The following is a 15270-nucleotide window of genomic DNA, read 5'->3' as shown; positions in this document are numbered from 1 at the left end:
GAACTAGGGTGAAAGATTGACATCTGACTTGTAAGAGGCCTTTAACTTGCTGTTTCAGAGTGGGTTTATGAGAGGTAACTAATAAGCTCTGGAACCATATGTAGTTTACTGATTTGATTCTCTCACTTTGGATCTTTTATCTTTTTTGATGTGTTTCATAGATGCTCAGAGGCAGACTCCTGATCCAGTTGTGCTTTCCTGAGGCTCCAGCTGTCCTCCTCTCTGCCCATTCTCATGCAGATAAGAGTCCTTTGACCTTTCCCCCCTTAAACTGAAAACCTAGGGGTGAAAAGGCAAAAATCAAATGGGGAAAAGATGACAGATAGGGGTGAGAGAAAAAAATTTTGGATGATTTGTCTTTTCTGTCCTTTCCTTAGATTAAATTTGATCTCTTCTAGAAGCAGAAAATATTTTGTAGCTTTGAAAAAAATGTGACTTATTTAAGACTATCCTGACAGATTCCAGTTGGTTCTGAATAGGGAAGCGTTTTGACTTACGGCATACTTCTCTACTTTAAAGTTAAATATTTTAGTGAAGTGTTCTTCATGCCATGCCAAATGAATAAATTTGAGGTATAATTTAAGATTTGGCGTATGAGATATATAATGAGCTAATTTGGTGATGTTTCTCTTTGAAAAAGTTCCACATGAAATCTGATAATAATTTAACATGACCCATTTGGAATGAAACCCAAGGTCAAGTTTTGTTATGTGTAAATATGTGTATTCTATATCTCCTAGTTTGGAACATAATTCATATTGGGATTCAGTCAGAAAAATGCTGTGGATGAAATTTCTTAATATTATGTATTTTCTATTGGAGGTCAAGAATGGTTGGGCATAACTTCGTATTCTGTGAAGGAACACTGAGGGTTTTTTTGATGGAAACTATTTGATAACCTTGAAGTAAACACTTGATTTATACATTATTATTGAATTCCCCCCACCCAATAAGAAAAGAAAGAGAGATTTGTTGTCTGTGTTTATGCGAGGAGAACCCCTGCCCTCAACAACCCTACCAGTTGATTTAAACGTGGGATTTCATTGTACATTTACCTGACTTTGTGGTTCAGCATTCCCTCAGAAGCTGTCTCTTGTTGTTCAGAAATTCAAAGCCATGCAGATAACATTTCCTGCAGTGCCTCTGTGCATACATTTGAGTTGACATAATAGAAATGTTTTTTATTTTAGAGATTCTGATTGTTACAGTAAATTATTCAAATTTATGTATTTTCATAGGTGTCTTTGGACTTAACTGAATTTATTTTAAAACAGTTTTCTTTTTAGGCGGTTAAATCGTGTTACGTCTTCTGGTCTGTAGGCAAATGGAAGTTTAACAATCAGAAGTAGTTTTGATCTTTAACTGCCACTTAATGGCTTTATTATTCAACTACATATAACTTAATTTGCAAGCAAGACTTTCTTGACAAGGGAAATTCTACTAATTGTTAATTTGACATCTTCCCAACAGAGGTATTTTCATAGAAAATAAAAGGTTTGGGGAAGATTTTTCTTATAATGTGAGATTTTTAAGTGGCTCTTCCCATTCACTTGGGTAAAAATCAGGAGACTTTAGTAGCAGGAGGTTAAGTTAGCTTTCAGTTCTGAGACTGCTAAGTATGCAGTCAGTCCCCTGGTAGGAATAGTCCCATTCCGAAAATCACTTGTAACTTAGTAATTTAAAAATCATACTGTATACTCTTGATTCATTATTTACATAATTTAAAAAGCAAGCTTATGAAAAATGTGAAATGTGAAAACTTTTACAATCATGGAAGACTTTTTTGTTTTAATTCCATAAAATGACCCCTATCTTTGCCAAATTAAAATTATGGGTTATTAGTACATATTGCTAATGTTTGGATTCTGTACCTTTTCTGGTATCCAATAAATGTGTAAAAAGTATTTTGGAATCCAGTACAAGCATGCTATATTTTTTTTAATTAATTAATTTAATTGGAGGATAATTCAAGCATGCTGTATTATAATAGAGAAAGATTAAAATCAACTCAAAAAACACTTCCCCCAAGAAATTATGTTATAGCAGTATTATTCTGGTTATATCCTGCAAAAAATAATAAAAATACATGCTTTTCCAACTTTTTTTGGATAGTTCAAGGTTAGAAATACATAATTATGCTATATGCATATTAATATGTATGTGTGTGTTCAGTTGCTCAGTTGGGTCCAACTCTTTATGACCCCATGGTCACAAAGGCTCCTCTGTTCATGGAATTCTCCAGACAAGAATACTGGAATGGGTAGCCATTCTCTTCTCTAGGACATCTTCCTGACCCAGGGATGGAACCATAGTCTCCTGTGTTATAAGCAGATTCTTTACTGTCAAAGCCACCAGAGAAGCAAAAGATGCATAGATCATCGTATGGTCTGTGCTTAAATACCTTGTGGATTTTTTATCATATCTTGGTTTTTCTTTGCTTATAATGTTATCCTCCCCCCTTACATTAAGGGAAATACCTTGGTTCCCTTTCTTCAGTATTCTTATGTAAGTGCAGTGCAATTAATTTTTAGATAATACTCTCTGTGTTTATTAAATTTAATCATATTTAAGTTTAATTAAGTCCCATTTGTTTATTTTTGTTTTTATTCTCATTACTCTAGGAGATGGGTCAAAAAGGATCTTGCTGTGATTTATGTCAAAGAGTGTTGTTCTGCCTATGTTTTCCTCAAAGAGTTTTGCAGTGTCTGGCCTTGCATTAGGTCTTTAATCCATTTTGAGTTTATTTTTGTGTATGGTGTTAGGAAGTGTTCTAATTTCTCTCTGTTACATGTCCAGTTTTTCCAGCACCACTTATTGAAGAGGCTGCCTTTTCTACATTGTATATTCTTGCCACCTTTGTCAAAGACTAGGGGACCATAGGTACTTGGCTTTGTTGCTGGACTTCCTATCATGTTCCACTCATCTATATTTCTGTTTTCGTGCCAGTACGATACTGTTTTGATTACTTTAGCTTTGTAATGTAGTCTGAAGTCAGGAAGCCTGATTGTTCCTGCTCTGGTTTTCTTTCTCAAGATTGCTTTGGCTATTTGGGGTCTTTTGTGTTTCTATACTAAGTAAAACTTTTTGATCTAGTTCTGTGAAAAATGCCATTGATAGTCTGATAGGGATTGTGTTGAATCTGTACATTGCTTTGGGTAGTATGGTCATTTTTACAATACTGATTCTTTTAATCCAAGAACATGGTGTGTCTAAATGTCCATCAACAGATAAATAGATAAAGAAGATGTGGTATATATGTACAGTGGAATATTACTCAGCCGTAAACAGGAGCGAAATTGGGTCATTTGGAGTGATGTGGATGGACCTAGAGTCTGTCATACAGAGTGAAGTAAGTCAGAGAAAAATAACATATATTAATGCATGTGTGGGGGATCTAGAAAAATGGTACAGATGAACCTATTTGCAGGGCAGAAATAGAGACAGACATAGAGAACAGACCTGTGGGCCCTGGGGTGGCTGGGAAGGGGAGGGTGGATTTGGGAGGCAAGTGACATACATACACTCCCATGTGTACATTAGATAGCGGTGGAGACCTGCAGTGCAGCACGGGGAGCTCAGCATGGTGCTCTGTGATGACCTAGAGGGATGGGATGGTGGAGGAGAGGTCCAGGAGGGAGGGGACAGGTGTAGACATACAGCTGATTCACACTGCTGTACAGCAGAAACGGACACAACCTCATAAAGCAGTTGTACTCCAAAAATTGTATTTAGATGCATGTAATAAATTGGTGAATGTAGACAAATAATTATGATTATCTTTTCTCCTCATGGCCTTAGAATATTTTGTTTTTTATCTAATCTCCATGATACATGTACGACTTACATATTTTTTTAAAGTGTGTGGGTGAAATGTTATTTGCCTATTAGCTTTCGCCTGAAGAAAAATTTATGTGTATATATTTTTTCAGGACAAAGCAAAGCTAAGCTTATCATAGAAAATTGCTCTTCATATTGATGGTGTTTTTTCTTATTTCTGTTGCCTTTCACTCAAAAGTATCCTTAGTTAAAATTTCCGTTTTATGCTACTAGATGTGCATAGTCACAGCTTTGATTACAGAGTAATAATCATAGCCAGCATTAACTGATAGAGCTCGTAATGGGTTAGAAAACAGTAGTGTCTTATGTGTATTAACTGATTTATTATTACAGTAATCCTCTGAAGTAAATACTATCATTCCATTTTTATTTTTGCATTTTTTCATTATGCCACTATTATTTTTTCAAATAAGAAAGATTTGAGAAAGGTTACTTGTCCAAGGTCACATAGCCTGCAATTTAAAGTGTTGTGATTCATGTCCAGGTGCTTGGATCCAGGGTCTCTGCACCTACCATTGATACTGGTCTGCCTCTATAATGTGAAATTGTATATTCTGAATAATGATGTGAAAGGCTTTTAGTATAAGGTGGCTCAGTGGTACAGAAGCTGCCTGCCAGTGCACGAGACGCAGATTCCATCCCTGGATCCGGAAGATCCCCTGGAGAAGAAAATGGCACCCCACTCCAGTATTCTAGCCTGGAGAATGCCACAGACAGAGGAGCCTGGCGGGCTACAGTCAATGGGGTTGCAAAGAGTCCGACATAACTTAGCAACTAAACACATCACCACCATCATAAGTAGGAATATAAATAAAAATTAAGCCAAAATGTGTCCTTTTATTTCATTTTTAAATTGTCACTTTTCTTTTTGGACAAGCTGTATTAAAATTTCTTTTTTTCAATTTTTTTTTTTATTGAACTATGTTTGATTTACAATATTGTGTTAGCTTCAGGTGTACAACAAAGTTACTCAGTTTTATATAAATTATTTTCCATGATAGGTTTGTTATGTGTGTGAGTCTGTTTCTGTTTGTAAATAACTTTATTTGTATTATTTTTTATATTCGCCTGTCATAGGTGACTTTGTCATATTTGACTTACTTTGACTTAGTATGATAATCTCAGGGTCCATCCATGTTTATGCAAATGGCAGTATTTCACCATTTTTTATGGGTGGGCAATATTCCATTATATATGTGTGTGTGTGTGTGTATACACGTATATATACATACAACATCTTTTTTATCCATTCATCTGTTTATGGACATTTAGGTTGTTAGGTCCTATAATTTAGGACATTATATTCAGAATATAATACAGATCTCACATTAATATGCCTCCAGGTGTCTGCATTATACCCGCTCATCTTGTCATTTTCTTACTTTTCTTTATTACCTAAGTATGTGGGCCTTAGTAAATTTATGTTAAGCATGCAGTCAGTCCAGGTGATGCGCTTGTGTCCTAATGTCTTAATAAGCTGGAGAAGTCTTGTATGAATGGGCTGTAGTGTAAATTTTGTTGAGTAATGCTAGATTTGTAGTACCCTTTCCAGATTTCCTTCTGTGGGAAGAGAGATGAAGATATATGAGCTATATAATATATTATGTTGCCTTTTGTGATATTTTTTAAAAAGTCTGCTAATCTGTAGGTTCCTTTCAGTTTGTGTCTATTAAATATACTGTTTATCATGAGATTTTATTCCACTGTCTAATTTCAGTCACTGTGTAGTAACGGTACTGAGCTTAATTTTCATTTCTGTCTCTTCATAGGGAAATATGAGAGCCACACACGTGTTCACACAGGTGAGAAGCCCTTTGAGTGTGATATTTGCCACCAGCGCTATTCAACAAAGTCTAACCTAACTGTTCACAGAAAGAAGCACAGTAATGAAACAGAATTTCATAAGAAGGAGCACAAGTGCCCTTACTGTAATAAACTTCATGCAAGCAAGAAGACTTTAGCCAAGCATGTTAAGAGGCAAGTATGATCTTGCTTCCATAGTAGATTCTAATGTGCCTTCTCATTTAAATATGTAGTGAGCCAAACACACCTATGGAGTGCTTGTTTCCACTCCTTTCATTGCTTAAAATTTTCTAGATGACAAATTTTTTAAGAAAAGAACAGCAAATATTAGTTCATACTTGTGAGATTAAGTTTTTTGAGGTTGAAACAAAAATAACAATCTATATTCTAGAAATTTAAGAAACGACATTTTTATTATCCTTAGTTTTGTGTCTTGGGTTTTGACAAGTATATTTTCAATGTATATGATTATACAACTCCAGAAAACTTATTCCTCATGCTCAGCTTTGTCTTTAGTATATAAAAATTTGTGAGAGAATATTTATATTTAACTGAGAAATTAAATTTACTGAACTAGGGACTAAAGTCAAGTGAGTTGCTTTGAAGATTCTCTGTGAATAGATAGGTTCCTGAATATATTTAAAATGATTACATTTTACTTTGACTATTTCTGCATAAATTTAGGCACACACATTCATATATTAAAATGATAGCGATTCTTAAAATACTCAGGTGTGCCTGTCTCTAATAAAGGAATCACTGCTAGATTCTTATAATTAACTGTTAACATGTCAAATAGAGTACTGACTTAACTAATATCATCTTTTCCTAACAGTCTTTTAATTTTTTTTCTTGTAGATTTCATCCTGAAAATGCACAGGAATTTATTTCCATTAAGAAGACTAAGAGTGAAAGTTGGAAGTGTGATGTAAGAGATTTTAAATTGTAGTAGAAAACCCTAAATTAAATGTAGTGTGAACTTTTGTGAAAGTAATTAAATTTTAGAGTAATATAAACTTAGCTTATATCACTTTTAGAATCTTTTATACAGTGTTATTCTAATATTTTTACAAATTAAGCCTGGTATGAGTTACTTTTTGGATGATGGACCTGAAAAATAGAAATCCTAGATATTATTGTAACCACTATAACATGTTTCTATAGTTGTCTATATAAATTATGACATTACTGTTGCATACAATACAAAATGTTAAAATTTTCCCTCCACTTCTGATTATCAGTGGCTATATGTCAAACCACCTGAAAACTTAGTGGCCTTAAATTACTGTTTCACTTTCATCTTATCATTTTGTGGGTCAGTAATAGTAATGGGGCAGGAGTTCGCTAGGTAATTCTTCTGTCCCACGCGGTGCCAGCTGAAGTCACTCAGTTGTTTTCAGCTGGTGGGTAGTCTGTCTGGTCCCGACTGGTCCTGTCTGGTCTGGTTTGGAGCTGCTCCCAAAGTGCCTCACTCGCCTGGCTGGAGGTTGGTGTTGGTCTGCAGCTGGGAGCTCTGCCAGGCCACTGGCCAGGGCCGCTTCCTGGAGCTGCTTGAGCTTCCTTCTAGCATGGCACCTGGGCTCCAGGAGGGAAAGAGTGTTCCAGGAAGCCAAGGTGAGCAGTATCATGCTTTTTACAGCCTCACCTTGGAAGTCTCAGAGCACCACTTCTAGCATGTTCTGTTGGTCATACAAGCCACTCCAGCCAGGGAAGATTTAAGGGGAGTGGAATCAGTCTCTATTTTACAATGATAGGAGAAGCAATGAATTTGTAGGTATTTTTTATTCTGCTGCTGCTGCTGCTACTGCTGCTAAGTTGCTTCAGTCGTGTCCAACTCTGCGACCCCATAGACGGCAACCCACCAGGCTCCCCCGTCCCTGGGATTCTCCAGGCAAGAACACTAGAGTGGGTTGCCATGTCCTTCTCCTTTTATTCTTCTATACCCCCTAAAGTCAGTCAGTTCAGTTCAGTCACTCAGTTGTGTCTGACTCTTTGCGACCCCATGAATCGCAGCACGCCAGTCCTCCCTGCCCATCACCAACTCCCGGAGTTCACTCAGACTCACACCCATCGAGTCAGTGATGCCATCCAGCCATCTCATCCTCTGTCGTCCCCTTCCCCTCCTGCCCCCAATCCCTCCCAGCATCAGAGTCTTTTCCAATGAGTCAACTCTTCGCATGAGGTAGCCAAAGTACTAGAGTTTCAGCTTTAGCATCATTTCTTCCAAAGAAATCCCAGAGCTGATCTCCTTCAGAATGGACTGGTTGGATCTCCTTGCAGTCCAAGGGACTCTCAAGAGTCTTCTCCAACACCACAGTTCAAAAGCATCAATTCCTCGGTGCTCAGCTTTCTTCACAGTCCAACTCGCACATCCATACATGACCACTGGAAAAACCATAGCCTTGACTAGATGTACCTTTGTTGGCAAAGTAATGTCTCTGCTTTTCAATATGGTATCTAGGTTGGTCATAACTTTTCTTTCAAGGAGTAAGCATTTTTTAATTTCATGGCTGCAGTCACCATCTACAGTGATTTTTAGAGCCCCCCAAAATAAAGTCTGACACTGTTTACACTGTTTCCCCATCTATTTCCCATGAAGTGTTGGGACCAGATGCCGTGATCTTCGTTTTCTGAATGTTGCGTTTTAAGCCAAGTTTTTCACTCTCCTCTTTCACTTTTACTTTTCACCCCCTAAAGTAGTTTTTCATTATTTAGGTAAATACTGTTTAAATGAGTCACCAGCTGTCATTTTGTCTTTACTCCAAGGCCTCAGTTTATGTGTATGACCGCATTCTCACCATTTCTCTAATCTCAGCTTCTAGCAATTGAGGTTAATTATTTGGGTCTTAGTGGTTTCCTTACCTTATTAAGTTTTATCATTCTCACGTGTAAAATGATAATAACTGTATCTGCCTCCTAGGTTTGTTGTGAGAATTAAGTAGAATAATCCATGACTCACTTAGCTTTGCGCCTGGTGTAGAGTGCATGCCGTGTTGTTACATCTGGCATATAGTGCATTTCTTGTTACTACAGCAGCCTGTCTCCGCCCCGCCCCCACTTTCTAAATTTGATGTCTACCAGATTTTTTTAAAAGTTGTGTCTATTCTTTCTGACCACTTTTAAGAGATAAACTTTCAAGTAATTTTTCTGAGGTTTTTTTACTCCAATTCCTAATCAAATATATGGCTAGTATGACATATAATTAGTTTTCAAATATACATTTAATGGATTTAGAAATGTTGACCAGGATTAAGATGACTGTATAATCTGAGTAATCAGCCTGTTGGACATGGAAGATGTTGGAATTAGCCGACCTTTAGTGCTAGTTTAAAACAACTTCTTGCTGTAATTCCTCCGGGGCTTCCCTGGTGGCTCCATCGGTGAAGAATCTGCCTGCAGTGTGGAGCCCTGGGTTCATTCAGACCCTGGGTCGGGAAGATCCCCTGGAGGAGGGCATGGCAGCCCACTCCAGTATTGTTGCCTGGAGAATCCTCATGGACAGAGGAGCCTGGCGGGCTGCAGTCCGTGGGGTCGCAAGGAGTTGTGACAGGACTGAGCGACCAAGCACAGCACGCTCATTTCTCAAGGCTTCTTTTTTTTCTGTACAGTCAGTTGATTATACTTTTGGTAAGTTTTTGCTTTTGGGAGAAATTCCTGACTACTTGAATTTATATGTTTATTCCTCATCAAAGCTTTATATTTTTATTTTAGATTCACGTTCCCTCATATTTTATGTGCATTTTCCTTTAGATTTGTAAGAAATCTTTTACTCGAAGACCACACTTGGAGGAACATATGATTCTCCATTCTCAAGACAAACCTTTTAAGTGCACCTATTGTGAAGAACATTTCAAATCACGATTTGCACGGTTGAAACATCAAGAAAAGTTCCATCTGGGTAAGCAAATTACTTTTCTAGGACCATCACAGCCACTGTTGGTGAGCACATCGTGCTGGGGAGACTGCTGCTGTGGGACCACTTAGGAGAGGAGCTCGTGTGAGTGGGGCAGGGTTCTTGGAGATGAGTAAACACTGGGTTTGTTTTGTTTTTTGGTGGCACGTGTGTTCGTGGTCAGAACTGCATTTATTTACAGTTGCTTGTTGGATAGGTTTGTGAGTGCCTGTTGGATAGGTTTGGTAGGCATTTTTGTCTGTTTGTTTTAGAAAAACCTCATTTCTCAGAGAGGGCAGTAAACTTGGCGTACTTGGAATGCACTGCTGTACTTGCTGAGTTCTCTGCCTCCTGCTTGTGGCCGCAGTGGAGACTTGTGTTCCAGATAGGTACATTTACGACAGTTTAATCCCAGTAATGAATTATCATCATCCAAGTAGCCTGTTCCCTGTCCTGTTCACTGTTTTTATTGACAACTTGGATAAAAGATAATATACTTCATGTTTTATCAATATGCAACATGAAATAAAGATCACAGGGGGAGTGGTAGCAGAAACTAAAAATGTAAAAAAAAAAAATCCGCTGTCAAAAAAGTTAAAACAAATTAACTTAAAATTAATTATCAATAAATACAAAGTTGTACATATGGCAGTGTACTTCCAGTCATTGGGAGTTGCAGAGCTGTAAAATGGTACAGAATCCAAAGGCCTCAGTTTTCAGATGGGCTTATTAATAGCAGAGGCTTTTTAGATACTGTCTGAACCAGTAATGTCATATGACTGACAAAGGCAACTGTAGTTTTAAACTACATTAATGAAAACGTATTGTTCAGAATTAGGAAGGTCATCATCTCACTGATTTTAAATTGATCTGGAACATTTCATTCATTTATGGATACCACATTCAGGATGGGTATTGACATATATTCCAGAGGTGGGTAATTACGGCAACATAGGGCCTTAAGTGGGGAAGGCAATGGCACCCCACCACAGTACTGTTGCCTGGAAAATCCAATGGACGGAGGAGCCTGGTGGGCTGCAGTCCATGGGGTCGCACAGAGTCGGACACAACTGAAGCGACTTAGCAGCAGCAGCAGGGCCTGAAGATCATGTCATCTGAAAAACTTTTGAAGGACCTTGAAATATGCTGTTTGGGAAAGGGAGACAGAACAGCTGTCTTCAGATATTTTCAAGGCTCTATGTGCGCAGTGAGGAATACAGTTGCCCCTCAGGATCCGTGGGGGTTGGTTCCAAGACCTCCCCAGACACCCAAATCTGAGGATGCCCAAGTCCCTCCTATAAAATGGGGTAATGTTTGCATATAATGTGCAAATCCCCCTGCATACTTTAAATCATCTTTTGATTACTTAAACAATACCTAATACAATGTAAATGCTATTCAAATAGTTGTAAATACAGTGTGGGTTTCCCTGGTAGCTCATTGGTAAAGAATCTGCCTGCCAAGCAGGATACCCAGGTTTGATCCCTGGGTCAGGAAGATACCTTGGAGAAGGAAATGGTGACCCATGCTGGTATTCTTGCCTGGGGAAACTGCATGGTTAGAGGAGCCTGGCAGGCTACAGTTCCTGGGGTCATAAAAGAGTCAGACATGACTTAGCATGTAAACAACAACAAAATACAACGTAGATGCTATGTAAATGGTTGCCAGGGCCTGGAAAATTCAAGTTTTGCTCTTTGGAACTTGATGGAATTGTTTTCAAATATTTTCTATCTGGATTTGGTTGAAACTGCAGATTCTTCAGGGTGGTGTTCAGTGGGCAGGGCATAGCAAGCATGCCATACTTCTTTTTCACACATCCTTTGTCTACCTTTTGGTTTGCCCTTCAGTAGAATTCTGTCTTCTCTCCAGTCATTTAGTTGGTAAAATCATGGTGACATTTTGAATCCAGTTAAAGGTCAATATTACTATAAGAAATTTGTGTTTAATTTTTGTAAGACTAAACAGAAATGTGCCACAGTATTTTCAGTCTAGACAATATCATTACATTTTTTTGGTTATAAGGAGCAACAGTCTATTTCCAAACCATGAGCTCTCTTAAGTCCTCTGTTTATCCTTTGAAAGTTTCTTGTTACCTCTTCCCACCCCCCGCCAACCCCAAACTTTGGTAGGTAGCATTTTTTACTTTGATTCAGTCTGATTTCAAGCTAGGAGTTGGCCATTTCAGTTTATGAACCCATTGGTTTATTCAGCATTTATTCTACCAGATGCCTGGTGCCGTACTCAGCTCTGGAGATGTAGAGATGTGCCCTGTCTGCTGGGGCTAAACAGTCTAGAAGGAAAAAGATAACTGTAAACAGATAAGTGGTTGTGTTATGATATGGGCAGTAGCAGTGGGAGGTGTGAATTTATAGTATGTATTAAATTTAACTTAGCATCTGTTCATAAACATTATATGCACACTAATTCTTCCTTTGTAGGTCCTTTCCCGTGTGATATATGTGGTCGCCAGTTTAATGACACTGGAAATTTGAAACGCCATATAGAGTGTACCCATGGTGGAAAGAGAAAATGGACTTGCTTTATCTGTGGAAAATCAGTACGAGAAAGGTGAGGAATTATCTAAATACCCAGAAAAATCCCGGTACTGTAATGTAGAAATAATCAATGAATATAGTTTATAATGTTTAAGGTAAAATAAGATACTTGAATCATGCTTTAGTATGAAACTTAAGTATAAAAGAAATTACATAAAATGTTATGGAAGGTAATATGAGGTCAGGATTTTCAAATTTAGATGGTGGATTTAACAGAGACATCATTTTGTCTCTTTCTAAAACCCCACTAAATATTCATTAAAGGTTGTTTGTTCATTCATTCATTTTGAAGACATAAGCAACAAAGACAGCAAGACAGGAAAGCCACAAGAGCAGCCCAGGTTTGGAAGCTCAAAAGCAGTATCGGTGGGAACTGACCTAGCAGGTCTGAGGAGGACAGATCCCAGAGCGGTAATGGAGAAATGGAGAGCCTCGACTCCTTGCAGAGTCCACAGAAGGTGCGGGAACTGGCAGGCCCAGATGCCCTGGAACCAGGGTGACGGGCAGGCGGAGTAAGGGCTGCTCTGCAAGGGAAGTTAGAGCCGTGGGTTCTCCTCTGTCGCCCACCAGGCCTGTGCTGGACAGCCACCCCCTGCAGTGGCAGATGGCTGTGTGGAGTCATGCAGTCGGACACACGGCTGTGAGCCCCAGATACGGCGCAGCACAGTGTGCTGCCTAGCGACATGCGCTGCACAGGCAGTAAGACAAAGAAAGGGGGCCCTGCCCTAAATGGCTGTTTCCGAGAGAGGCACGAGTGGAGGAGCAGACCCAGGAGACCACGTGGAAGTGTTGTCAGTGACGGGAGTGTTCTCTGTCTCATCCTGCACACAGCACTCTTCTTTAAACAGTGTGTGCGTATTAGTACGCTTCAGTATGTAGAAGTTCAGTATTTTAAAACAACTGAAGTGACACTTCCCTAAAAGAGCAAATGGGTACAAGGGCAGAAAAATCAGTATGCTATATTTATATGAAAACTTGTATTTACCCGATTAGTAAAATATAAAGTATATCTTATACAGTATAAATTATTTTTTCCTTTAAAGGTCTTTCTGTAAAAATAAAAAATCAAACAAACTGAAAAGGAAAACAGCCTTTCCATCTTTTTACTTGTTAGGGTCTGGGAATAGTTTTCCTGGTGTTGGTGGGCCTGGTGGAGGAGACCCCCTACTGGTGGAGATCTGCCTTTAGGTCGCGTTCAACTTCATGCCCACTGGACGTGGGGCCGAAATAAAACCAGGTGGTAGTGACAGAAGCCCGCCATGGTCAGATGTACTGTGCTTTCCTTTCTTTCCCCTCAAAATAACTTTGTCTGCCTTTCCTCAGCCTTTATTTTATGTATGTGGGAAATCTCCGAATATGAGAACTGTAGGAGGTGATCCGTCCACAGTCGGTAAGGCTGGAGGATTTAGGACTAGCAACAATTAATATCCTTTACATGGTTTCCCTGTTTACCATTGCCGTCTGGAAATTGCAAGTATCTGTGAAGTTTTCTTTGGCTTAAAACATTACTTTAATAAGTTGTGAGCACATTGGAAAGGAATAGTACTGATAAACTGGATTTCTTATATATTATTAAACTCTATCCACTAAAATTTACATCAGTTTAACTGATTTGTCACTAAAATTCAGTAGTGACAATTGAGTATCTTTCATTTGTATGTCTTGGATGTTTCAGTTCAGTTCAGTTGCTCAGTCGTGTCCAACTCTCTGAGACTCCATGGACCACGGCACACCAGGCCTCCCTGTCCATCACCAACCCCTGGAGTCCACTCATACCCATGTCCATCAAGTCAGTGATGCCATGCAACCATCTCATCCTCTGTTGTCCCCTTCTCCTCCTGCCCTCATTCTTTCCCAGCAGGGTCTTTTCAAATGAGTCAGCTGTTCGCATCAGGTGGCCAAAGTATTGGAGTTTCAGCTTCAACATCAGTCCTTCCAATGAACACCCAGGACTGATATCCTTTAGGATGGACTGGTTGGATCTCCTTGCAGTCCAAGGGACTCTCAAGAGTCTTCTCCAACACCACAGTTCAAAAGCATCAATTCTTTGTTTGGCATTCGGCTTTCTTTATAGTCCAACTCTCACATCCATACATGACCACTGGAAAAACCATAGCCTTGACTAGACGGGCCTTTGTTGTCAAAGTAATGTCTCTGCTTTTTAATATGCTGTCTAGTTTGGTCATAACTTTCCTTCCAAGGAGTAAGCGTCTTTTAATTTCATGGTTGCAATCACCATCTGCAGTGATTTTGGAGCCCAGAAAAATAAAGTCTGACACTGTTTCCCCATCTATTTCCCATGAAGTGATGGGGCCAGATGCCATGATCTTAGTTTTCTGAATGTTAAGCTTTAAGCCAAGTTTTTCACTTTCCTCTTTCACTTTCATCAAGAGGCTCTTTAGTTCTTCTTCACTTTCTGCCATAAGGGTGGTGTCATCTGCATATCTGAGGTTCTTGATATTTCTCCCGGCAATCTTGATTCCAGCTTGTGCTTCTTCCAGCCCAGCATTTCTCATGATGTACTCTGCATCTAAGTTAAATAAGCAGGGTGACAATATACAGCCTTAATGTACTCCTTTTCCTATTTGGAATCAGTCTGTTGTTCCATGTCCGGTTCTAATTGTTGCTTCCTGATCTGCATACAGGTTTTCAAGAGGCAGGTCAGGTGGTCTGGTATTCCCATGTCTTTCAGAATTTCCCACAGTTTATTGTGATCCACACAGTCAAAGGCTTTGGCATAGTCAATAAAACAGAAATAGATGTTTTTCTGGAACTCTCTTGCTTTCTCGATGATCCAGCAGATGTTGGCCGTTTGATCTCTGGTTCCTCTACCTTTTCTAAAACCAGCTTGAACTTCTGGAATTTTATGGTTCATGTATTGCTGAAGCCTGGCTTGGAGAATTTTGAGCATTACTTTACTAGCATGTGAGATGAGTGCAGTTGTGCGGTAGTTTGAGCATTCTTTGGCATTGCCTTTCTTTGGGATTGGAATGAAAACTGACCTTTTCCAGTCCTAGCAAACCACTAGCAAAGGAGGCCAGAGCTAAATTATTTGCTTTTTTTAAGAAGAGAGACATAATAAACATGTTTGTATACTGGTGCAACTAATCCAGTAAGAAGTGGAAATGTAGGAGAAGGGGAACAGTTGACATTATGGTAGCTTCAACAACTTTCTAGTAAGCT

The 15270-nt window shown here is 38.9% G+C and overlaps 1 protein-coding gene across 1 annotated transcript in view; it reads left to right on the top strand.

The window, feature by feature from the left end:
• ZBTB41 (zinc finger and BTB domain containing 41) overlaps positions 1-15270 on the top strand; it is a 29548-nt gene that overhangs the window by 4984 nt on the left and 9294 nt on the right. Inside the window, exons 2-5 of the mRNA XM_052654110.1 lie at positions 5607-5814; positions 6499-6568; positions 9391-9538; positions 11971-12100. Of these exons, the coding sequence (XP_052510070.1) occupies positions 5607-5814; positions 6499-6568; positions 9391-9538; positions 11971-12100 (556 nt within the window). The remainder of the gene's footprint in view (positions 1-5606; positions 5815-6498; positions 6569-9390; positions 9539-11970; positions 12101-15270) is intronic.

Source organism: Budorcas taxicolor, chromosome 16, assembly GCF_023091745.1.
Source record: "Budorcas taxicolor isolate Tak-1 chromosome 16, Takin1.1, whole genome shotgun sequence".
NCBI classification, from domain to species: Eukaryota; Metazoa; Chordata; class Mammalia; order Artiodactyla; family Bovidae; genus Budorcas; species Budorcas taxicolor.
Note: the sequence above shows the minus strand (reverse complement) of the source record. Positions and strands in the feature narration are given on the sequence as shown.